The 23,393-nt window shown below is 38.0% G+C and overlaps 1 protein-coding gene across 4 annotated transcripts in view; it reads left to right on the top strand.

Annotated features, from left to right (window-relative positions):
- Positions 1-20,305, top strand: part of TENT4A (terminal nucleotidyltransferase 4A) — a 57,975-nt gene extending 37,670 nt beyond the window's left edge. Inside the window, exons 11-12 of one of the 4 annotated variants that reach the window (XM_005484267.4) lie at positions 8,631-8,789; positions 18,079-20,305. In XM_005484267.4, coding sequence (XP_005484324.2) covers positions 8,631-8,789; positions 18,079-18,255 — 336 coding nt within the window. In that variant the 3' untranslated portion in view covers positions 18,256-20,305. Of the gene's footprint in view, positions 1-8,630; positions 8,790-18,075 lie in introns of all 4 variants that reach the window. The other 3 variants (XM_005484266.4, XM_026791772.2, XM_014265151.3) reach the window with 3 other exon arrangements.
- Positions 20,306-23,393: the final 3,088 nt, after the last annotated feature.

The following is a 23,393-nucleotide window of genomic DNA, read 5'->3' as shown; positions in this document are numbered from 1 at the left end:
TGGGTCTGTCAGCTAAAGCAATGGTTGTAGATTTATTCCAGCAGCAAGAAAACAGAACAATAAGAAGGAGCATGTTTTTCTCAAGACTGGATTGTCATAAACCAGAGCAGCTAACATTTAGAAGTCAGCCTCTCAATGTCTGTATATACTTAGAAAAATGGAAGAAAATAAGAGCTTACAGTTACCACCCTGAGTTCTCCATACTGGTGGCAACTTTTTAAAGATGGGAACTTAAGTACCACTGAGGAACAGGAGAACTGTTTTCTGAAGGACAGTTTTCTCTTTCCCTATATATTTTAGATTTATGTGCTTTTTTTCAGCATACCATCTGAAACTCAGGAGGATGTTTACTTTCATCTTTGCACATCTAGGACTAGCTTGAAGGAGAACATGCTTCTAGACCATTGTGTGACTGCACAGCCCAAAATTAAGAACTGGATCTAATGAGACCAGATCATAATTTTAACAAAATTTCATGAATTTCCGAAAGTAGCAAAGCTATTTACAAAATGCCCTAGTCTAGTACTCTGGCCAATGAAATTCTTGCCATGCTGTCTTTAGTAGGTGTTCTAGCCAGCTGTAAAATCTTAATCACAAAGGACAGCTCTTCAAAGGGCTAGTAAATTTTGGATCAAAGATGTTGTGGAAGAGAAGCCTGTCTTTGGGTATCACTGTAACTATTAGTGGGAAAACTGTTCAGTTTATGGGATTGTCATGCTGTGCATGTCAATATAGAGCTCTGACTCACTCAGCAGTATTTCTAATACAGTTTTGTGCAAAATGTTGAGTACTAAAATTCCTGCCATGTTACCTTGGTTCTGTGAAAAATGTGATTATTGGTGATCAGGAGCAAACTAAAGAACATGTATTGAAAAATCTTATGGACACAAGGAATCTGGTTATCAGAAATATCAGACCATTCATATATTTTTTCAATTATGTTAATTATCAAACTGATCTATGTAGTAAGTCTCTCTCAATCAAGCTTTCTTCTGATTTCAAATGCCTTACACTGCCCTGAAAAAAAGCAGGTATATTCTTTATTCCTGCAAACAGGTAAGTTGTACAATATGATGCATTCCTACACAATCCAACAAATGTTGAAGTGAATAATGGAAGATGTTTTATAAATGTCTTTGCCATCAAGGACAGTGCAAAATGTCCTTGTTTTACTTTATGGAAGCCAGACTCAAACTGTTTACCAACAGAAAAGAAGCCTCTGGCATTAAAAAAATCTCGCCTTGGTCCTGAGTTAAGTGATTGCCATGAGAATCTGAAACCAGATGAAATGAGCTATGTTCAGCCCCAGCTCTCCACTTGTTTTGGGTAGCTACAGATGTCAGTCTCATAATCAAGCAGTGACCAAATTCCTCTTGAAAATGCCATGTTGATTGGGGTTTTTTTCCTGCGTGCATTTTTTTCATTCTGGACCTGCACTCTGTAACCGGTGACCAGGATTTCTTGTTGCTTAAGCATTGTGGAAAAATGCTTTTCATTAGCTCAGGAAGTCCTAGAATAGTGCTAGAGAATATCTATTGCCCAATCAACAGTCTCTGCCAAGTAAGAAATAATCCTAGGTATGTTTTTGCAGTCTGATTTTGGTCTGGTTTGAATTCTGGTGCTATGTTCTGCAGTTCTGATAATGTTATGCCAAATAAAGCTTAAGGTTTTATGTGACAGTGATGGCGGCATATCAGCAGCAGATAAAATGGCTCACAGGAAATTCTTAAAGCCTTTTTCTGTTACCTTATGGATATATAATGTCATATCCAGTCCATCACAGAAACTCCAAGTTGTGTGAGAAGTTTGTTTCTACCAAGTTTCATACACCTTATCTCAGTGGTTCTGGTGATAATGTTGTTTGGGCTTCTGTGATGAGACAATTTTGTGAAGACCTCTGAGTTCTGCAGTCCGATGTAGTTAAAGTTTCAGTGAACAAGGTACCCCTGTAGTCTAGCTTTGGAGATGACACAATCCTTGCCACTTTTTAACATTTACAATAGCTTCTTTCAGACGGTTCTTGAAATTAACTGTAGCCCTATCATCAGAATTTCAGTGCTTGATCTGCCCCATCAGCTCAAGAATATGCTGCTGAGCAGAACCTTCAGTGTTCTGTGAATCTCTTTTCACTGTATTGAAGTATTTTGTGTTCACTACCTTGATTGGATGCTTACATTCTGAGACTAATATAAAAATGGGACTGATAAGAATAAGACTCATTGTTCTTTCAGTTCTGCTGAATGCATGCAAGATCCACACTGATTTTTGGAACTGTTACTTGCTTTACAGTAATGGTGGTTTAGTACTTGAACTCAACATGCCTAATGAAGTTATCAGCCATCTCACCTTCCTTCCTGTTAGCCAGACTAAATGTCAGCTTACTAGCAGGAGCTGTTGTGCTTCCATATTCACAGAGAGGTGATAGAGTATATGACATATCTTGTCTGGATAAATGTTGTGCTTTTAAAAAGTGATTAAATTTTCAGGCATTGAGGCATGCTTATCTTCAGTAGAGGGACAGACACTTCAGAATATATAACAGCTCTTCTTGAAGTCTTGTTAAATCCATTATAATGACAGATTAATTTGTAGAGTTGCAGTTGAAATTGTGTGTATAAGGAGTGGGGGCAAAAGGAGGTTGCCTAATAAAATTCTCAGCCTTGAGAGCAGGAGCTACACAGATTTTTTTCTCTTCTTTTTATGTGCCTGTATATTCTCGTGTCCTAACCAAAGTAACTGTTCAAATATGTATGAATAGTTGATCATCTTTATGTCAAATAATGCAGGTTTTGTCTTAGGCTTCTCCCCTTCCTGAACAAATAAAGGCAAGTTCTTTAAAAAGCCTCTCTTAATGTTTAGCCTTCAGAGAGATGTAAGTGCTGACTTGCAGGCAGCTTGTCGTCAGATAAAGCAGTGGGCAACACTGAGTGCAGAGACACAGACAACCTGGGGTTAACTGGGGAAAAGCATTTAATTGACATTTGATTTGGGGCATTTAAGAGTTTAGGCCCCCAAATCCTTAGAAGTGCCATTATTTTTTCTTGTACTTGCTATGCAGATTGTGAACACTTGCTGTGGATTAGAGGGGAACAGATTTTTCCAGTGTTGCTTTTGGCTATTTTACTCTTTCACTGTATAGTCTCGTGTTTGTTTTTGAAGTTTTTAACCTGTATCTCTGACAGTGTGGAATTTTATACTCTCTCATGCTTTTCTTCAGTTCCTCTGTATCAGTTTCTTGAGCAGTCTCTTCTCCATATCTGCTTGAAGTAAGAGTAAATTTCTGCATAGCTGCAGGAGGCACAGTTTTGAAAACAAAATTCTAAAGTAATTTTATTTAATAAGTTATTCTAAGCAGCAGAGGATGCAGAGGGAATCTGTAATTCAGCAAGTAAAGCGGGATTTTACTGCTGTGAGGTCAGTGAAGTAAGGAGAGGAGCACATAATTTAAGAGTTGACTTCAGACTCGTTTCTGATGCCAAAGTCTAAGCTGTAATCTTGCATATCTAAACATTCCCTCCCATGAAAAAAACCCACAGAGGTACCTAAGCCATTTTAGCATGGAAGAAAACCTAAATTCAGTATTTATAGTCTAGTATGGTGCATGATCACCTTTCATAAGGAGTCCTGTAATTCAGTGCATAACTTGAAAGTTAAAGTGGAAATGTTTTTATATTGTTAGCAATGCAGACCAGTTGAAAGCCTGTGAAATAAAAGTATTGGGGCAACAAAGGAAGTTTTAAATTATGCACTTTTGGGACCTTTTTTACGTAAGATGGCTTATCTGAAATACAGTGAGTATTGACAGAACATGGAATAAGCTTGCAGTCAGGCCTCTCAGGGTATAATGAGGTATGGTTGAAGGGCTTCTGTTTAATCTGGTACATGCTAATTAGATAATGTTTTCAGTTGTCTTTCTGTAAAACAAACACTAATGCTTTTAGAGTATGCATATTTTTGTTTGCTTTTGTATCCTATATTCTTTCATTTCTCCCCTTCTGTAATCACAATGACCAAGATCTTTTCTTTTTGCAATGAAAGGCAGAAAAATCAACCAATTTCACCTTAATTCAAGATTTACATTGTTTATATGCTGGACAGTGCAAGTGGAGCAATTATATTGATGTAAATTCTCTTGTGACCTTCCATAAAAGTGGAAATTTTGTTTGTCTTCATTCTACTTTATTTACACCATAGTTGAAGTTATGGCTCCACCTACCAAGAAAGGAAATGGCACACTGTGGAAGAAATGGATGAGGGCAGGGGGTGATCATACAGTCACCTTTGGAAGCATGGTGGTTTAGTACACTGGAGCTTAAGCTATTTGAGTGAGAGCATGCATTGAAGTTCTTCTTCTGTACATGCCTTCAAACTAGGAAATGTCTGAAGTCCTCTGGTGTTGCTTTATGTTCAAAGGAATGTGGTTTTGCACATCACTAATCCAATTCAGTAATAGGATGTATTTGCTAGCCAAATTTCCTTTCATTAGCTACTCCTGCTTTTCTGCACTGGTGTTCACTTACTCCTGTGGTGAGCTGATTCAGAAAGTGAAACTAGTAAGAAGGTGATTACTGTTTCTGTGGTTCACCTCTGTGAATTAGCACATAACAATGTCAGATGCTAAGACAGTGTAATGGAGATGGCTGGAATGGGAAAAGAGGCAGAAGGAGTAAGACTGGCAGCACTCATCAGTTAAATCACTGTAATTGTAAGTAAGGAGAGGAACATTTGAAAATGTACAGTGTCAAGTGCTAACTATAAACAAGACTTTTCAGTTCTTTGCTTTCAAAGATGGAAGAGAGTTTTTACTGAAATAGTCATTGTTCTCTCACAGCTTCCAGCTCCTGAATGTTGTGGGAACGAGAAAAAAAATTGTGTAATTAGTGGAAGAAATTTTGAGGGTGGAAACAGTAAGGATCTTTTTGCCAAGACTTTTGTAGTTCATTCTTAGAGATGAGGGTGAAAACCCAAACTCATCACACTATCAAGAAACTTGCATTCTATTGTTTTATGTTTTTATTTCTGAGTACTGACTTTAGGATAGTTAGACTCCTTTAGCATTGAGCCAAACTTAAACACACTGGGGTCGTGAATTAATCTGAGGTGACTTCAGCTCTTAGGAAAGCATACTGTCTTGAAAATGGAAAGCTCTAAAATGGTAGCTGTTGTTAACTAAGAAGTTGCCAGGTATCTTAAGCCTTGAGTTATTAATGGAATTGAAATAAACTCTTATGGCCAGACTGAGTCAGTAATGAGGTTTTAGCAAGAAAATAATCTCTTGGTGATGGGGTCCTTAGTCTTATAATGGGAGATGCATTTTGCAGAAAAGTAAATTATTTTACTTTGTTTTCATCCAATGTCAAGAAGAGAAGCCTGGATTTAAGTTTTTAATCTTTTGTATGACCACAGTGTTTCACTGTTTCTGTCTAGGCAGAAGTTCATCAGTAACACTTGAGTTTCTAGGTTTCTTCCATACTTTCTCTTTCTCCAGCATTAAAGTAAACTAGAGTCCGCAGTAATCAGGGCTGTGAGCAGTAGAAATCTTCCTTCTGCATGCCAAGTTCTTAATCAGGAAGTTGAAACTGGTTAAAGAGTATGTTCCCAGGAGGATAAACCTGCATCTGTTAGTATTTCTTGGTTTCCAAAAGGATATCTTTAAAATATATTTTCCTGGCAGGATGAGGTACTGTTATGAGGTGCAGTCTTGTAGCTTTATCCCTATATTATCTGCTAAAATCAATTGAGGGATCACACCCCTTTAGTGAACATTTATCTTTTTTAATGTGACCTCGGTAGCCCTCACCCTAGTAATGGTCAGAGCTTTTGTCTTCCTGACAAGAGTGTGTACCTAACGTGTCGAAAGTGTTACCTCCATGTAGGACTTGTAGGTCATCTGAACTTCTGTGGTGTCTCAAGTTTGCATGTTACACTTAAAAATCTGGTCCAGAAGACCCAGAAAGATTTAATCTTTCAGTGTAGGTTGTGCTTGTGGAAAATCAGATTTGTTCACATTGGGATCAATTTTCTGATCCAAGTTTAATCTTTCAGTTTAAGAAGGGTAATACTGCTCTTTATGGAAGTGTTTTCATGCTCTTAAAAGTCAAGAGCATCAAAATATCAGTAATATAAGTCAGTCAATGTCAACTCCATACACTAATGCCACTGGCAATCCAGGATTGCCTTGGAAAAAAGATACCATCTGCTTGTATGAGATGTGTTTCAGTAAATAACACTTGAGGCAGGAAAACATACCTTAAAAATTATAATAAAATAATACAAGCTTAGTTTGTGGTGAGTTCTAATCTTAATTAAATGTTGTGATGCTCTTTTCTCTTCCATCTGCTACTCTTTTGAGCAACTTTTTGTTGCTTTAAAGCCCCTTAGAAATCTCATTAATGAGAAGTGTCCCATCTGAGTCAGGTATGTGAACCTTCAGGGATCTAATTGTATCTAAGCAGAAGAGAAAGGAGAGATCCTTTGAATGGAGACACAAAAATTGTTCTTCGGTCAGGTTTGTAAAGGCTGCATGGCAGACTTGCACGTTAGTTGGGCTGGACAATCAGATCCCTTTCTCCATCCCATTTGCTAGCTCATGGGTACTTGTGAGCATGCTTAGAACTTGTCTCTTCATTTCCCTCTCTTCTCATTAGCTTTTTAATAAATTCCATGACCAAATGTGTCCAAGGAAACTCATCTTTGTGGCAACCTTAGCCTGTTCCCACAGTGCTGATACTGTAGGAGTGGACAAAGGAGAAAAATGCCACCTAATCCAGGCATTAACTAAGCTGAATTTTTGGTCAGTGCTACAGCATGTAGTTTCCCTCTATAATGAACATATTTATTAAAGAATAAATATCTGATCTCATAAATAAGAAACTTTCTGCACAGATTGTTTTTACAAGTATGTGTCTCTAGTGAATTCATGATGCAGTTATCTGCTTCACAGAGGCATACTGTAACTTTTATCACCCGTTGAACTAATGGGAGAGCAACTCCTTTCTTTCTAGATCTTATTTTTTAGTAAGCACAACTTTATACAGACCAATAAAAGACTGGTTGTTCTAACAAATTGATTTTATTGAGGACTCTTTCTACCATGAGTATTCAATTCAGCTGAGATGCAAGTTTTGCTTTGCAGTAGCTCATTGCTTAGGCTGCTCAGTATTCACAGTTGTCAGTCTCACTTCTGTAATCTTCCCCAGGAAAAGCTTTTAAACATTCTCTTGTTTCTGTTCTTGAGCAGCCTATTCTCTAACTGAAGAATCTAATTTAGAAAACAAGGCCATTTGAGGGCAAGTAGTAGTGCTGGAGAGCTATTTAAAGTTTATGTGATTTAAGTGAAGAGTCTTTGCTTCCAGGCAATTAATCTTTTGAGACAGAGCAATAGAACGCTTCAGTAATTACTTCAACAGTAAAGATCTGTGATGACCTGAGCCAATAATGCCTTTTAATGTGGTAACTTCTAAGCTACTAATTGGCCAACTCCCATCTCTTGCTATATTTTGAACCTAATAGCTGGCAGTGGAAAAAGCACCAGTGGTTTGGGATAAAGAATAGGTCTTTCCATTGTTTTTAAGTTCACAATGCTTTAAAGTTAAAAATGTGGTAAAAACCAGCAGTGAAACGTAGGGGATGTTACTTCCGCCATTATGTTACGGCTGAAAAATAAGTTTTACAAGAGTTTTTGTGTTCAAAGTTGTTTTAAAAGGCTGTAGCTTGCTTTCTGCCTTTCTCAACTTAGAAAATAATTGATCATTTAAGAACTCAGGTAGTTGGGTATTATCAGACTTCAGAATTTCCTGCAAAGCCCTGGATCTGTGCTTGCCTCTTTGCTGTTAGGTGCTCCAGACACACAGTACTTTAGCATCACCAGTATGTTTGCTTAGGATGCATCTGAGATTGCAGGTGATCAGGCTGGAAGGAGAAGGAATAGTAATTAGTGATATCAGTTCCATTGCAGTATCTTTTCTGTTATCCTCTATCCATCTTGCTTTCCCTGAAGAACTATCCCTCAGATTTCAGATGGAAAGGGAGGGGAGTGGAACTCCCTGAGAGCAGTGGCGTGTGTGTGACTGGTGTGTGTATACTGGTCCTGAGGGGCAGAGCATCAGCTTGTTTCTTGGGAGGTGGAGCCCTAACTTTGCTGTTGCAGGGTGGAGTGGGAGAAGATTGTGGCAGTTACAGTGAGTAACTTTGCCATATAAATCAGTACACTTCAGAACACTGTTCTGAGGACACAATCTGTCATGACAACTAAAATTCTTGCCCTTCTATCACCCAGTGTGTTGCTATTCTTGTTCTGTTTTTTTCCCAGCTTTAGTTCTTATCTTCTAGTTTGAATTTGCTAGAGACATAACTTTGGCTTTAGATCTGTGCTGATTGGAACTGATTTGTGATTGCCATAGACCTGTTGACGTTGTCTTCGTAATGGACATTCGGTTAAACTTTTGCTAGATGTATAAAATAAACATAGTGCTGGCTTTTTTTTTTTTTTTTTTACTATTGAACAAAAATTGTTATGTTGTACAGTATTTGCTTGAGTTGATATTTGGGTGCATTTTCACGTGCATAGCCTGTATATACCGTACTTTCTGTAAAGTTGCTTTTCTTTTCCCCTTTTTCTCTGCCAAAAGGAATCAGATACACCACCTTGCACAGCTCCTAATGTTTACCAGTTCAGTCTTCAAGCACCGACTCAGCTTATGGCCAGTTTAGCACCCGCATTGCCCCTGCCAAGTGGTAAACCCCAATCTGCGCCTCCGAGAGCCCTGATAGTGGCCGCCAGTAATCAGGTATGAGCCAGCAACTCTGTCACACTGCAGCTGCAGCTCATCTGTGCTGTCAGTCTGAGGATAGCCTTCATAGAGCATGTGCTGAGCTTCATGTGGTCATCAAAGTACTTACCTGCTGTGTCACAGCTCTGGGGAGAGCAAAGGGTGGGAAAGGGTGTGGAGTAGAAGAGCCCCTCCGCAGCACAGACACCTGGGAGTAAATTAAAGGAGTGTCAGGTGTCTGATTCCTTGTATCTGAGAATCCTGGTGCCCAGCTGGTGGGATATTTGTAGATTTTTAGGCTCTTAAATTTCCACCACCATATAGATGGTGGAGCTGTAAGATGGTTTTTGAATTTTAAGGAATAGTACTGACCTTTCTAGGCTTATTTTGTTGTTTTGACTTTCAATTATTAGATTGGGTTATGGTAGAGAACAGAAGATGAATTATGGACATATGCACAAAGTGTTTTACCAAAAAATTAAATATGTGCATAATTGTGCTGGGACCTGAATGTATTTTGGCTAATATATGCATTCTGGTACAACCTCAGTGCCTCTTTCTGCAGGAAAACAGTCCCTCAGTCTTGGTAATTACAGCTATTAGTCAAACATGCCTCACACGAGGCTTAATGCAAATTGTGAGTTGCCTGTGGTAACAAAACAGTGAGCTGGTTTCTTTGAAAATTAGTTTTGGTCAGGTTCTCTTCCAGCTTCTCCAAGTCCTTCTGTCAGAGTTCTTGGGAATCAAGGGCCAAGAGATTTTCAACTTAATGCCTTTTTTTAAATTTGATTCAGCACTTACTTCATGGATCTTCACTGGACACTCTCCTGTTTGTCCATGTCTGTGTTCCTGGGGAGCCCAGACCTAGGCCCAGCACTTCATGTGCGACCTCACCTATGCTGAGTAGAGGGGACATGATCACTTCCCTTGACTTGCCTTTGGTTTTAAGCTTTAACTAATTATACTGATTCTTCCCCTCCTTTCTTTCCCTACTGCTCAGTCCCACCTAGGCAATACCAGCTTACCTGCACAGGAAATATATTAGTGAGAAGCTAATAGAATAATATATTTCTGTTATAATGTCTGCAATTGAATATTCACTGGCTAGTGAATACAGTCCAGTCTGAAACTTCAGAAGGTATTTTAGAATAAAAGTGGAGAGTTATTTTAAGTTAAACTTCATCTAAAATACAAATTTAGTGTAGATTATTCTTTCCTTAACAGCTCTGCTTTTCTGATGAAGTGCCCCGGAGCTAGTTAGGAGGCATGCAGTTGTTAGTAAAAAACAAGTTGGCATTCAGAGTGTTTCCCACAGTTGTGAAGAGACAATGTCTTGTGTGAATTTTGGATGTCTGCTGGAATTCTGAATCCTGGAAAACAGCTGCTTTGTAGCACTTTCCTGGCTTTCTGTTCCTTGGCTGTCCTTTCAAGTGATTGTTAACTGTTCTGTTAGTAGTTTTATAGTACTTAAATGTTTAAAAGCAGGAAACTTTTTGTGGCTTTGCTTAACAAAGATGTGCCTTTGAGAATCACTTTAAATCAGAAGAATTTCTTGCTACCTGTAGTTTAGAAATGGGACAATAGGCTATTTGCATTGAATTTACCAAAAGCTTATATGTTGTGAAGTAGAAGTGGGCTTTTTGGATAAAGTTTGAATCAGAAGTGGGAAATGAAATCATTTTACCCAGAATACTGTAAATATCTCCTTTCCACTTTCAGCTTTCTGGAGCATGACTGTGTGGTGGCTTTTCTTTTGAGTTGATGAGACTCAGCTAGCTTATAACTCTTAATAGGTGCACTCTACCATCTTAGAGGGCTCCTGCCCTGATATATTTGTACATGATTTCTTAATGCTTTCTTAAAAGCAAGTCTTCTTTCATATTCAAAACATTTTGAAAGGAACTCATTTGTCTACATGGTGTCTTCAGCTTTTTCCACCTCAGTTCAGCTTGGAAAGCTGTCCCTGGGTGTTGAATACAGCTCTTAAAAGCAGGAGGTGCCAAGAGCATTTAACTGTATTTTGAACAAATTACTGCCTTCTAGGCAAGTTTGCTGCTGTTAAAGCTTCCTGCTATTTTCATTTTTGAAACATGTTTGGTGTGATTGCCAATTCTATTTATGTGCTGCATAATTAATTGGAGAATTTCCAGGTAGTTCAGGGGCTGATTAAGCTCCTGGCACAGGTCTGTGTGCTTTTCAGGATCATTATCATCCATCATTTTTCAAAGGTAATAATTTTTCTACTCTGCTGACAGCAGTTTGAAATTTTACTTGAAGTTTATGAAGCAGTACTGCCCATTAGAAATAAGCAGAAAAACAGATGCTGAGACGCATGTCCAGATGAGTAGAGGGGGCAGAAATTGACTGGTAACTTCCCAAGGAGAGGAAGGGACCACATTCCCTGTTGCTACTTTGAGATAAGTTTAATTCATGCTGGATTGCTCTTCACCAGGTTACCAAAATGAAGACAGAAGAAATTTCCTTTTTCTTAGGTCAGAAAAACTCTTTCATTTAACTTTTGAGATGCTTTCATTTTTCCCCCCAAAGGGTTATATTTTGATTCCAAAGTATCTAAAACCAGCAAGCACCAGTCCCTCTGCTGCACTGGCTGGCTCCTAGTGTGTCTGAGGAGGTCTCCAGTAAAGATCAGTGGTGTCTGATTGGGAATATGTTTGTTACTATGGAGACAACTATGAAGTGAAACCTTAATGTCAGTGCTTAAATACCATGGACAAAGCCTGTAAAGGGACTTGCAGGAGTACATTCTTTTTTTTTTTTAGATTCTTTTGAGTTTGGCCAAATAAGGCAGAACATTTAAACTTAGAAACTGCTTTTTTATATTGCTTTATAGACACTTCTGTGGCTAGCATACTTTGTTTCAGAGTTTGCTTTTATCCATAGCAATTGTTGATGGTGTTGCTGTTTCTCACTAGTACTGCTGATACTGCTTGTATCTCTGATATGATTTCTGGAAGGTTAGCAGCATGGCAAACAAAATTGGTCTGGGACTTTAGTCAAAATTTCTTTTAGATGAATGCAAACAGTCAAGTGTAGCTTACTTGGATGAAGGATAAGTTTGTAAAGACATTTTATTTCATGTCAGTGCAGAAGTATGCTGAATTCCCTTTGTATATTAAGATACTTCAGTGTTTTCAGTATGTCAGCTTCAATTTAGAAATGACCTAATTTGTTCAATGGCATTTTTAAGCTGTTTAGGTACTGAAGGCTTCTTCATTCAACCAAATGACATTTTTGTTATTTTTTAAAATTGAGAATGCTCTCATTTAGAATGGAGTAATTTTTCAGTGTCCATGAGTTTTCATAGGAAGTAGGCTATGGTTGTCTACTTTGGAAACAGTTTTGATTCTAAATGACAGACTCCTCTGTGTGACAGAATATTGTTGGGTTTTTAACACATGCAGAACTTAGGGGAAGATGTTTTATTTCCTTTTCTAAGGAAAAAGGAGAAGGAAAAACTGAATCTGAGTTTCAGAGGTTGTTCAGCTGAAAACCATACTGGAGATTTTTCATCTAGTTTGCCCTATACTTACACAGTCTTTATGTGGTGTCATCCTTCCATGTATGGAAACTGACTTAGCCTGAGCAGACCCTGGATAACTTAATCTGACTGCTTACATGAGAATGTTGGATTAAGTGGTCTCCAGAGGGCTCCATATAAACATCTAGTCTAGGTGTTTAAAGGACTGTATGAAGTCCTCTGGCCGCATTGTTGGTTGCTTTCTGAGTTGCAGGGAAGTCTACATAGTAGTTTCTTAGAAACATAAAAAAATCCCACCATAAATAAAAGACTTATGGAAATGCAGAAGTCATACCTTTCTTTTGTTAACATAGTACTCCTTTTTCTTTCAGTGTCATTGTAATCAGATTTTTGCTCACAAACTGAGATTCATTTGAATAATCACATATGTATTTCCTCTGCAGACTTTTTCACATGTATTGTTATCACCTCATCATTTGGAAAGGGTTTCTCTTACTGTAGTAATAGTTTCTCTGTTCCAAATCAAAAGTGAGAATTCTCAGTGAGGTAAGATTTCTCTTTAAGGTCTGAAAATGTCAGCTTTGTGCTCAAAAATTATTTCTTGTTCTCTGTAGTGACAAGTATGCAGATACACTTCATGGCCCATGTCACAACAGCAGCAAAGTTGCAGTATGAGTTCTCTCTTCTGGTAGCATTGTTTTGACTCTTGCCCCTCAGTTTTGAAACTTGAGTACTGACAAGATCAAAAAGGGTATTTATTTCATGTGTCATCCTGCTTTCTTTACCATAACAGTTCAGTGTTTGCTGCAATGCTGACGGTGCTGTCTGCTGTCAGTCCCTCATTTGGGGACTGGGCCCTCTGCTCTCTCAAATACTAATTTATCTTGGAGCTGCTCATACTCATATTGCCTAACCTGTTGTGAAAGGTGAAGAGAACCTTGAACTTTGTGTGGTAGCTCCGCCAATAATCTATAATGAAGTGAAATAAGATATAAAGTATTGAAATACTTGCTCCCTTGAAGCTTTTATTTTTCCAAATTCTTTTGTGCTGGAAGGTGAGAAACATATAAAATCTTTCTTGCTTTTGAGCTCTTTTTAGTCCCCATCTTGATTTTTCTTTTCTTTGCTGTTCTCATGGTTGGGTCCATAAATTTCCCCTTTTAGTAGCAGCAGAAAAAAGTTTGGGCTCATTTTATAAAATCTGTTCAGGACTCGAGATTTTATTGGTTGTAGCTGAAAGTGACCTGTAGGTCCCAGACAGTGAAGTGTCTTTGATTGCTGTGCTTTGAGCCTTATTTCCCTAGACTGCCAGTACTGAAGAGCTTTTGGAATAACTTACTTTGGTTTGTCTCTACTTCAGCTTAGAATTCTAAACCATGTACAAATCTTACCAGGTTAAAGAGTACACCTAGGTAGCACATGCAAATATCTTGCAAAATCCTGCTAACTAATCTAAAATAATGAGGCTAGGTTGCCTAATAATTGACTTATTGCTTATGTAGTTGTGGCTAAAATGTTGGCTAGGTCATTGTTTAATATTTCTCTGGAAAACAATAGATTATTTCATAATATTTATGAAATAAATTATTTCATAAAGAAGTTAAATTTTTTAGTGTATTTACAGATGTTATGATCAGAAAGTCAATAAGTGAGTGCTACAAGCCTAAAATAAAGAATTTGGAAATATTGCAAACTTTCTGAAATAGTTTGAGAATGCATAATATGTTATTTAAGGTTTACTTAGAATGTTAATGGTACATCAAGGTAGCACTGAATACTTCGCTGGTATATCACATGAAATGATTTTGAGGTGTGTGAGTTTGATTAAAACTCACTGATCAGCTGCAGACTAGATTGTCGTGGCATTTAATCCTGTTAACAACAAAATACTAAATATGTGATCTTTCAGAATGTCGTAGTCCTTTTCTAAGCTTTTCCTTTACCCCTCTGTAAGTACTTACCAATCATTTTGGAGCACTGTAGCGCTGTATAATCTATTTTTAAGTTGAGCACAGATACATTATTACCAACATTTTTCTGCCTTTTTTTTCTCCTTACTTTAGAAATTCTATCAGGCAAAAAAAAGAAATCTAACAAAAGACCAAAACAATTCAGAAGCCTGTTTATGTTTAGACTTCAGCTCTCTTATGTTACTTGTGTTGTTTCAAATTGTAGGGGATTGATTTTTGGCTAATAATTTTCTTTTTGAGTAATGGCAGTCTTTAAATATCAACAGTTTTGTACAGTAAATTTGCCAGTATTTAAGAATAGAAATTTTGTTTCCTTAGTAAATAATTACTTGGAATTTCTATTTCAACCAGATTTGTTTTCTTGAGGTTTTTTCTGGGGCTTTTTCCTTTTTTAAGTTTTCCTCCATGGTGTTTTTTCTTGTGGTTTTTTTTTTTTTTTTGGAGGTTTTTTTTTGTTGTTTTTGTTATTTTCTGGGGGTTTTGTTTGTTTCATTTTTTTTGTTTTATGTTGTTTTTTTCCTAGAAGCTTTTTTAACCTGCTATGTGAAGAATTCCACCTTACCCCCACCCCCAGCCTTGTCTTAAATCTGAATTCTTTAGCTTACCCTCCAGATGGAGCAGATTATTCAACTCAGCTAAAAACCAAACCAGTTCTATTTGTTGAATCAATAGCCTTAAGATGGAAGAGATTGTTCTATCTAGAGAAATAGATCCAAAGAAGTTGAAATTTCTAAACCAAAGATTTCTCTCTGATATCACAGGGCAAGGGCTTTCTTTTTGGATTATCTGATCTCTCTAGAGAGAGATCTGCTACAGATGATGCCTCTCAGTGATTGTGTCATTCCTGAGCATGGAAGTGTCCAGAAGTTTGTGCACAGGAGAAGGATGCTTGATGCAGCCTCTTGAGATTTCCAAAAACATGAAGTAAATTTCTTCTGTCAAAGGTCCTGAAGGAAGCTAAGTGAATGATGTGTCCCATTTTAAACAATTAACTAACTGGAAAAAGACGAGCAAAAAAAATATTCCGTTTTTTTAAAAGATAGAGTTCACCAGGAAAGCCTTGCAGGACTTTGTGCTGCCTAATATCTAAAAGGCAGTGGATGAAGCCTGGTGAAGTTTGCTGGTGCTGTGAAGCACCTTAAGAGCTACTTGAGAAAGGATCCAGAAGGAGCTTTCAGGGTGATGCACCAGGAGAGAAACAATTTAAACTTTATAGAGAGTGGTAGGCCCTGAGTAGACATTTTCTTGTAAAGATGACATCTTACAGAACACCAACAGTGAGTGTGATTTTTGCCATGTCTTTCCTCATCAGAGGGAAGTCAAAACACAAATGGAAGGAGCATAGGGAAAGATGTCAATAGTGATCAAACACTTGGAATAGCTTCTGTGTGAACAAAGAATGATTGTTTAGCCTCAGCAAGATGAGGTATATAAGCTAGGTCTGTGTGGTCATCAGTATATGAAAAAGTTAGAGAACAGAATGACAAGAGATTATTTTCTTCAGGAACTGATAGATTATCCTGTAATAGGCTCAAATTAAATGTATTGCTCATTTAAACTGTGAAATGCCATAGCACAGGATGCAGGAAGCTAAAAGCTGATGGTTTAAAAAAAAAGTGAACAAACTAGTGAACAAAATGTAGTTGAGAACTGGTAAAGATAAAGACATCATCTCTGACTGAAGTGGTCCCTGAGTCAACTTCCTTAAGCACGTCTCTCAGCTGATGAGTCATAAGACGGATGGATTCAGATCTTGCTCCAGTAGATTGACAGTGTTTATCTTGATGGCCCAAAAACAATGCAGAATGCTTCATCACAAGCTCAAGTTCATGTTCTGGCTAGGTTATTAATCATTCTTTGAAGGTTTGTTTACCTTTTGAGCAAACAAGAAGTATGACATCTTTTAGGATACAGGTGGATGCACTTGTCATGCATGCTGTGCTGCTTGTCTGATCTTGGGGTCACCTGCCATCCTGCTCCCAGTAGGTTTTTGTGGTGAATCCTCACTGATATTGAGGAAGAAATTCCCAGGTTTTTCACATTTTCTGATGAAGTAAATGGATTGGCTTCCTGGAAGTTTGTATGCTCCTTGATCAGTTTTGTTCTGGTTGTTCAGTAGCAATAGTAAAGTTTTTCTCTGTCTTTCTTCAGCACATAGTTGAGGGTCACTGTGATGACTGGCTACTTTTAGTGTTTTACTGTTATAGGGTAATTTTTAGTATTTTGATGTCATTTCAAGTAAATGTATATAATTGAGTCAGAGCTATGCTTACTGAACTAGAAAACTTTGCACAAGGATATGACATGGTGTGTTTTCTTGAAGGACCCCTTGCCCAAAATAGAAAATATTCGAATTTTTTATAGTTTCATGTTGTTTACGTGCTAAAACATCTACTAGAAGCTATTTATGAAACATACATCAATAAATTATATTTTGGAAGTAGTATCTCTTAAATATGGAAAATTCTCAGCTTGCGTTTCCTTTTTCTGTTTGTCCTTGAATTATTTTGCCACTGATAGTCTGAGAACAACACTTGGTGTTTAGAAGTTGCATGGTGAAGGTTGATTAGGTTGCTGTAGGGCACTGTATAAATCAAAAACCATTTTAAGGTTTCTTTGCCACCCTGCAGTTGACTGTGGTTGTTCCTCAACACTGGTCTTCAGCAGTTTGTCTTTCTGGATGCTCAGTGTCTCCTATAGTAACAGTTTGACAGTAAAATGTTTCTTATGGAATTATGGTTTCAATAACTCTTTTTGTTTTTTGCACACAATTGTGGCTTGGTGTTCTCATTTCTTTTGACTTCACTCTTGTTTGCAAATACAGAATATGAAATACCTGCCACTACTTCAGTGTTCTAAGCAATTGTCCCAAATGTTAGCTCTGTGTTCCTGTGCAACCCCTTATGGTTAGAATTAACTCTTGTTACAGGCAGTCAGTTGTCTGTTGAGTTATTGCTGTCAGACAATAACAATAAAAAAATCAGGAAAGGTTGCTTGGATTGGTGTTACCAGTATTTAGGAAGTCTTTCAGTTTCATCTTCTGAAGCTCTTGTACCTAATTTAAGTACCTACACATTAAGCCAACTTACTTACTGTATGCCATTAAGTGATAGGGATACTTGTAGTACCTTATGGTGGGGTGAGTTTACTCAGGCTGCTACTCAACCTTCTGGGCAGTTTTTGTTTCAAGTTATTGGAGATCCCCCCCCCAAAAGAAAGTGTTCTGCTGTATTTCTGATCACGTAATTGTTTTGCCTTGGCCTGCATATGAGGGACAGTCTAGGAGCTGTGTAAGCTGATGATAAGACCAGTAGAATTTACAAGCTCCTCACAAACAATACATAGTTTGCCTATCATTGACTTGAGATTATGGGGAAAGCTGACTTGTACTCCCCATGCATCAGCTTGTGTGATCATGCCCTTACATTTCTCCATGATGTTTCTGAAGGACTGAAGTATCTCATCTGGTCATGCTCTTGCTGAGATACTCCAAAATATACACACCTGTCACAGTTAGTATTTAATGCGGAAGTTCTCCTGTGGTTATATAAGGGAGTTTGTACAGTGAGTATATTTCATACTGAGATCCAAGGGTGTTAAGGATGCTTTCAAATCTACACCATTTCATTTGCAGGACGTTTTCTTCAGAAAACACTTAGTAAGCTATTAGTGCCTTGGGACTTGTACAGCTACAAATAAAAAAGCATGAAGACCTGTTGCTTCAAGCAGTGTTTTGTGGAAGTAACTTACATGTTGAGGAAATATAATTGGTGATATATGTTTTGTTTGCTGTTTTTATGCCTAAATGAATGCTTATCTTATTTTTTTTTTTTAGCAGCACAGTGGAATGAAGTTTTCCATGAAAGGAACTCATAGCCAAGGCAACAGCTACAGCCCCGTGAGCAGTGGAGGCATGAGGCAACCAGTTGGTAACCGTGGACACCACCAGTACAATCGTAACATATGGAGAAGGAAAAAACACAGAGACAGCTTGCCTATTAGTCTGAGCAGATAATGGCAGATGCCAAAATGACCTTCCCTGTTCAGACAGACTGAGTGAGTGCCACTCCACTTGAGGGATGGAGACCAGCATCCAGCACATCGTTTTGTTGGTGTTGCCAAATATCTGCAGCTGACTTCTTTGCATGTTTCTTTGTGTGGTGGTTCAGTCCATCTTCAAGAAGTAGTTGTGCTTATCTGTGAAGCCTTATTCAATGTGGAAGTTTGTTTTCTGCCTTCCCACAATGGTTCATTCAGTGCCGAAGCAGCTCTGACAATAGAACTGCAAGGACATTTACAAATGCTGTAGCTTTTTTGCTGTGGCTATATCTGTTCCTTTTCTTTTATTTTGGAAGTGAAGGAAACTTCAGCCCCTTGGAATTATATTTTTTTTCTTCTTTGCAGCAAATCAAGTTGGGAAATCATAAAAGTGAATTTGCTGCTCTCCTGGTTTGTTTTTTTTTTTTTCAAAGCTCATTTTTTTTTCTCTGTAAATATTGGAAGTATGATTTGTGCAATAACTTGGAATTTTTAATTTAATTTCATATTATCACATAAGTTATATTTAAGGGGAAGAGGTTTTTTAATTTACAGATCCTTTCCCAGGTTGCATTATCTAAGTTGGGGTCATAGTTTTGGCAGGTTGTCTGAGCAGTGTTATAAACATGACATTTGGTAATATTTGAGGCTTCTTGATTCACAATGAAAGTGCGATTTGGCTTACAGTTTTAAGAATTTACTAAGCTCCAAAGCATTTTGACCCTGTGTTTTTTAGCTCATTGTCTGGCCTCTATCAATCGTCTTGCTCTGACCAATGAGTTTTGATTTTCTTTAACTAGACAACAAATCGAACATTTGTAGTACCAGAAGTAAAACTTTGGAGAGGAATGGGAAAAAGGTTGGTTCAAGTCCTGATATGAAATTAAAAAGCTGTGAACTACATGCTTTGATGCATTTTAGTAATGTAACCTGTTAATGTTTGGGTTGAAAGAACACTATAAAACAGAGGTACCCGGCTTAAGGAATGTGGAGAAAGGAAATATGTTGATTCCATTAAGGAATCTGTATAGTAGTATGCATTAGTTCTGTTAAGAGCAAATATATAAAAAGTACTTCAGCTGCTCTAAGCATTACAAGAAGTATCTTTTAATGTGTTGCAGGAGAGCACAGCCCAGTGTTGTACACAGTATGAGTGGCTGGCACTTAATTTACAGATGCATACAGGTATACTATGCAAGTGTGTATTGCCATGACAAACACTGTCTTTAACTTTTTGAAAAATGTACATCCTGCCTAACCCTGAGTTTTTAAAGCACCACAGTTGTCCTGGGAGTAGGTCACATCTCATGCCCTCTGACTTCCCTTTTTTTAAGTGAGAGTTCTTAAGCTATACAGAAAACTACAGGTGAGTTATATAAGTCCACTAGCAGAGAAAGCTGAAGAATCCTGTTAACAGGACATCTATACTGTGTACAGATATAGAAGGTTTTAAAACTGGTATCTGAATATTGAAATGAGATGTCAAGCATGAAGCTTTTTAATATGCTGTATGCCTTTGAAGCAGAAGTAGTTCATGTTATTACTGAATCTGTCAAACACAACAGGTCCTTGAGGGGAGAGAGGGCAACATTCCAAACTAGACTAGTGCATATCTGTTTGCAGAAAGTTTGTCTTAATGCTCCAGACTCATCACAATAACAAAGTTCTAAAAATTGTGAGCTGATTCATAAATAATATCTAAGGGCTGTTACATGAGCCTGTACTGCTTAGTCTTCACACACTAGCAATATTGAGCATAACTACATTAAAGAGCCTTCAGAGGCTTTAATTGGTGTCTTATACTAGTGTCCATTTTAAAGCAAAACTCATTTGAAAAGTGGTATCATGTAACACTTCAGTCATGGTGAACCAAATGAATTGGCCTGGCTATCACTGTGGTTATGTGCTACAGGTTTAAAAAATTGTTTAAATTTTTTGTGTGGACAACTATGTGGAAGCTAAAATTGACATATTTTTATGTAAAGTTTTCTATTCTTTGATTTTTAATAAACTTTGGAGACCAGTCACTCTTCTGTACTTTTTTTATGGGATACTTAATGAATGAAGTGACACTCAACCTTGTCCCATTCTTTGATGTACACTTTGAACATCTGCTTTACATTGTTCATGCTGAGCACCTTCAGAATGAGCTTGGAAGGTGGATGGGTGCCCTCAAGTGATGGTCATGTTTTTCTGAAGGGAGTATTGAGCGTGCATGTTTCTTTTGTACTTGTGGATTTGATCCTTCGATAATGAGAAAGCAGAGGAGCTGGAGGCAGTGCCTGCAGTATTCTCAAGAGGAGATCACCTGACTAATTACTTGGGATGCTGTAACTTTTAATTAACTTTTTTTCATAGTAGTTTTTAAATTCCTTTCAAAATCTTAATCTAGGTTTTAGCCTCCTCAGAGATTGGATGTATCTTGTCTTTTTTTGTTAGCCCTCTGAAAGGACTCTGAAGTGTCAGCAGCTGACTCTAATTAATTCTTTTAAAAAATGAGTCTTTGGAAGGAGCTGGTTATGTGTGTGTATATATCTGTGAATACTGAGAAAGGGAACTGAAGTGTTTTTAATAGATAGCAATGCAGGGCTAGGGATTGGCAATCAGGGAGGATACTTGGTCAATCTTAATGAGTATCTGCTGGAGAAAAGCAGAGAAGTAGTGGGAAGGGAAAATAATAACTATTCAGTAGTAGTTTGGATAATAATGATTATTTTTATGTCAGTCAGCCAGAGGGACATGGCTGACAGAAGGGTCTATAATCTCTGCAGACACAAAGATTAAGTGCACCAACATTGGTTTTGTATCTTCCTCGACTCCACCTTTTTCGTCCTTCTGTCCCAGATGATGATTTTGCTTTATTCCTCCTACAGATTCTGCTCAACTGTCTATCCTTGTTAGTAATCTGCATTTAATGCATTAGGATCCTCCCTTGAAACCCCTGTTCTCTGATAAAAAAATGAGAAACCCCCTCGATCCCAGTGACCTAGTGACTATTTTGTACACTGTTCATAGGTAAAACTAGTCATGGACTTGAAAAGTGGAAGGAAGAGGCTGCAAATTGAATAGAGTGTCCATCACAGAAAGAGCTCAGTTGTGATCTATTCCTGTTTACAAGAGATGTCAGTGCTGGTGTTGCATTGGACTTTCCCTGTAATTCCATCCCCATGCACTGATGCAGGGTCAGAAGACAGAAGTGTGTTTGCTGGTACCATGCTCCTGGTTCAGCTGTTTCTTTCCATGGGAGCAGCCCCTTGAGAAGGGGCATAGCAATAGTCAGAGTAGCACTGGAAAACAGCATGCCTTCAAGCCATGTGAGCTCTTCCGCATTTGTGGGTAAAAAGAAAAGCCTAAATTGTGAGCTAACAGGGAACTGATCACTTGGTACATACTGTGGGGAAGTAAATCTGTCAGCTTCTGTGCTCTCAAAGACAGGAAGATCCCTTCTTGCCTGACTGCTGCCAGTATAATCTGATTATAAATTCAGTAATACCTGGACTAAACCAAAGTTATGACCTAAATTCTTCAATTGAAAGACATGTCAGAGCTATTGATTAAGTGTCTGCTTTTGTGCACTTAGACTGTTTCAATTGGGGCTTGAAATGTTGTGGAAATTAGATGTACCAAAAAAGAAAGATTTTGGAAGTTACCTTAGGAGCCTGAAAAGAAGTATCTTGGATAACAGAAAAATGCATGAAGAAAAATATCAGAGGATGCCTCAAAACCTTAACTGATAGTGCCTGTCTAAAGCTCTGCTCACAGTTCTCAGTGTTGTGCTACTGCAAAAGTTTTGGCTTAGAGCTGCCAATGGCACAGTAGCCTTTTGGTTTCAGATCTATTAACAATTCTCAAAAAAGTATTTGCTGTATTCATAATACTTTTCTATTGGCAGGTTGTTGCCTGAGTATAAAAAGAAATTATGACTGGCCCATGTGCAGCACATACTGATGATATGCATATCTGTGTGTGTGAGGTCAGGAAAGACAAAGGGCATCTCATCCAACACCAACTATTTTTACCCTTATCCACCAAAATGTGACATGTTCTTCTGATGTGAATTCTTAGGAAGCAGCAAGCTGCTTCCTGCTTCAGTAATTTAGGAGAGTTGATGTAAGTAGGTAGATTTATGGATTTACTAAAACATGGCTTCCAGATAAATGCTTCACTCATTTATATTCAGACTAAACCAAACAGGATTTAGGAGCTCCTATTACAGGATTTTGTATGTGACAGAATGAAAGTGATATTTAAACTGGAAGTCCATAACCTCTGTGCTAGAATTGCCAGTTTTTATTAGTGAACACTTTGGCACTGATCCTCGATGGATGTTCTGTTGAGAAAATCTTTGTAAGAAAGTTCCTTGCTTTGTGCTCTTTCTGTCCAGAAGAGAAAAGCTGAATCTTCGGATGGGCTACATCCATTCCTTCAGGATTGCCATTGGACACATCTGGCTAATTTCAGGAGCCAAAATGAGTAGATGCAATCTCACCCTTGTTAAGGTTTGCACGTCCGGGTTGTAAAAGTCACTTGGGTACCCCTTACTGTGTAATTGTGGGTGAGATCAACAAATCATCTCTGTTCTCTTGGGGAAACTTCTTAGGAGACTTAAGAACAGAAAACAAGATCATTTTATCAGTTATTCATACATGTGTATTCAGTCATCTACAGATGAGCAGAGTGCTGTTGAAGTTCCCAGCTGCAAGAGCAGAATTTGGTCTGTCCTCTCAAGGGCCCTGGAGGGAAGCAAGGCAGCCCAGCAGATGTGTTTGCCCCTCAGATTAGGGGGTAACAGAGCAGGTCTGTGCAAGAGTTTTCTGACCTGTTCCTTACACAGTGGTTGAACAGAATTATTTGCTGTTTTCCTCCCATTCCTCTGTTAAAAAGGAATTGTCAGGGAATGGAACATTATGGGAAATGTGCTGTTTTCCTCCCATTCCTATTGCTCATATTAGGAATTACAAGTGGTTAAGCACTGGGATAGAAGTGCTCTAGCCTGGTAGTAAGATTTCTGTCCTTTGAAGTTGTAAAAACCTGTCTGGACAAGACCCTGGTAAGCCATTCTAATTTCAGTCAGTCCTGCTGCACCACTTTACCTTTGTAGGACTTTTCCTCATT

Source organism: Zonotrichia albicollis, chromosome 1, assembly GCF_047830755.1.
Source record: "Zonotrichia albicollis isolate bZonAlb1 chromosome 1, bZonAlb1.hap1, whole genome shotgun sequence".
Taxonomy (NCBI): domain Eukaryota; kingdom Metazoa; phylum Chordata; class Aves; order Passeriformes; family Passerellidae; genus Zonotrichia; species Zonotrichia albicollis.
This window is presented reverse-complemented; position numbering and strand designations above follow the sequence as displayed.